Source organism: Narcine bancroftii, chromosome 2, assembly GCF_036971445.1.
Source record: "Narcine bancroftii isolate sNarBan1 chromosome 2, sNarBan1.hap1, whole genome shotgun sequence".
Classification (NCBI taxonomy): domain Eukaryota; kingdom Metazoa; phylum Chordata; class Chondrichthyes; order Torpediniformes; family Narcinidae; genus Narcine; species Narcine bancroftii.
Window position 1 is genome coordinate 140,037,008 of NC_091470.1, and position 1,219 is coordinate 140,038,226.

Consider the following 1,219-nt stretch of genomic DNA (forward strand, 5'->3'; position numbering starts at 1 on the left):
GGTCTATGGATGGGCACAATGGAGTTAAACAGAGAGACTATGAGAGAGGGGGTGCTAATGATGTCTCGGGCGGGTGAGGTGGAGGTGGGGGGGTTTAAACTCGAATTGTAGAAGGATGGGAACCGAGTGCTGCAGAAGATGGGAGGGGGTGGGGGCGAAAAGGCGAAGGGAAGATTACACGCAGTGTCGGAACCCAAAAGGGCTGTTGATGATGGCAACCTTCTCAGATGGCGGGGTGGGGAAAGCAGGCGAGCTTGTAGAGTGGTTGACGCGTGAAACTATGACTTTGTGCTCCATCAGTGAAACGTGGGGGTGCAGGACTGGCAGCTCAATGTTCCTGTATCCGGCCGCCATGCAGACCGGCCTTTTTCATGTCTGCAGGTGTGAGTTAGGTATTTGTAGCGGTGCAGAGCTACTCTGCAGCGCCGTGTCCCTTCAGACGCGGCGCATAAATACACCGCCTCGTCTTCTGGCTTAACGGTCTCGATCTTCAGAGTAGATTTCTTCTTCTCCATCGTTTTGGTCATGTGAAACCTGCTCTTGAAACCTTGCTCATATTGAACATCGACGTAAACGTATCCGATTAGCTCGAACCCCCCAGCGAGCGACTGGCGATACCACAGCATGTTGCTACGAATCGTCCCGTTCTGGTAACAGTTCATCTCCGCGGACGCTCCCTCACTGGCGCCGATAGAGCAGGGCCATTGATGGGTCACGTCCGCCCGGGATAGACCTGGAGAGAGGAAAGGAAAGAGAGCATGGAGTCTGAACGAGAAAGGAAGCCCGCCACTTCAGGCCTTGGGCGGCGATACTTGCCCGCCCTGAGTAGCGCGGGTTCGGAGGGTCACAAGAGCGGAAACGGCAGTGGAGCGCGCAATGGGATTTTTCTTGTCGGGAACCCAAGGGAACGATTGGACGGGACTCATACCAACGTACACATGGTCAGAGAGAGGAGAGCCAGGAGGGAAGAGCTGCGAGGCATCTTGGCCGCGGGGCCTAGACGTGTTCCCTCGGTTGTCGGGAGTCCTCTGATCCTAGAGTCGGGGCGACCCGCGCCGAGGAAGTGGGCTGCAGCGGATGCGGCGTCTCTGCCACCACCAGGCCCTCCCTTACGCCGTTCCGCCGTGCGATCGATTGGTGGATAAGGGTGGGGAGGTACAGTGGGCGGAGAATCGAATGTTGCATCAGGGTCCATGGATGGGGGAGTTATGAACGGCAT

General features: G+C 57.0%; 1 protein-coding gene across 1 annotated transcript; it reads right to left on the bottom strand.

Annotated features, from left to right (window-relative positions):
- Positions 1-296: 296 nt before the first annotated feature.
- Positions 297-1,219, bottom strand: LOC138752950 (uncharacterized). Its single transcript, XM_069915554.1, has 2 exons — positions 937-1,219; positions 297-733 (listed from the first exon to the last, which is right to left on the bottom strand). Exons 1-2 carry the CDS (start codon positions 1,217-1,219, stop codon positions 297-299), a joined length of 720 nt encoding a protein of 239 aa, XP_069771655.1.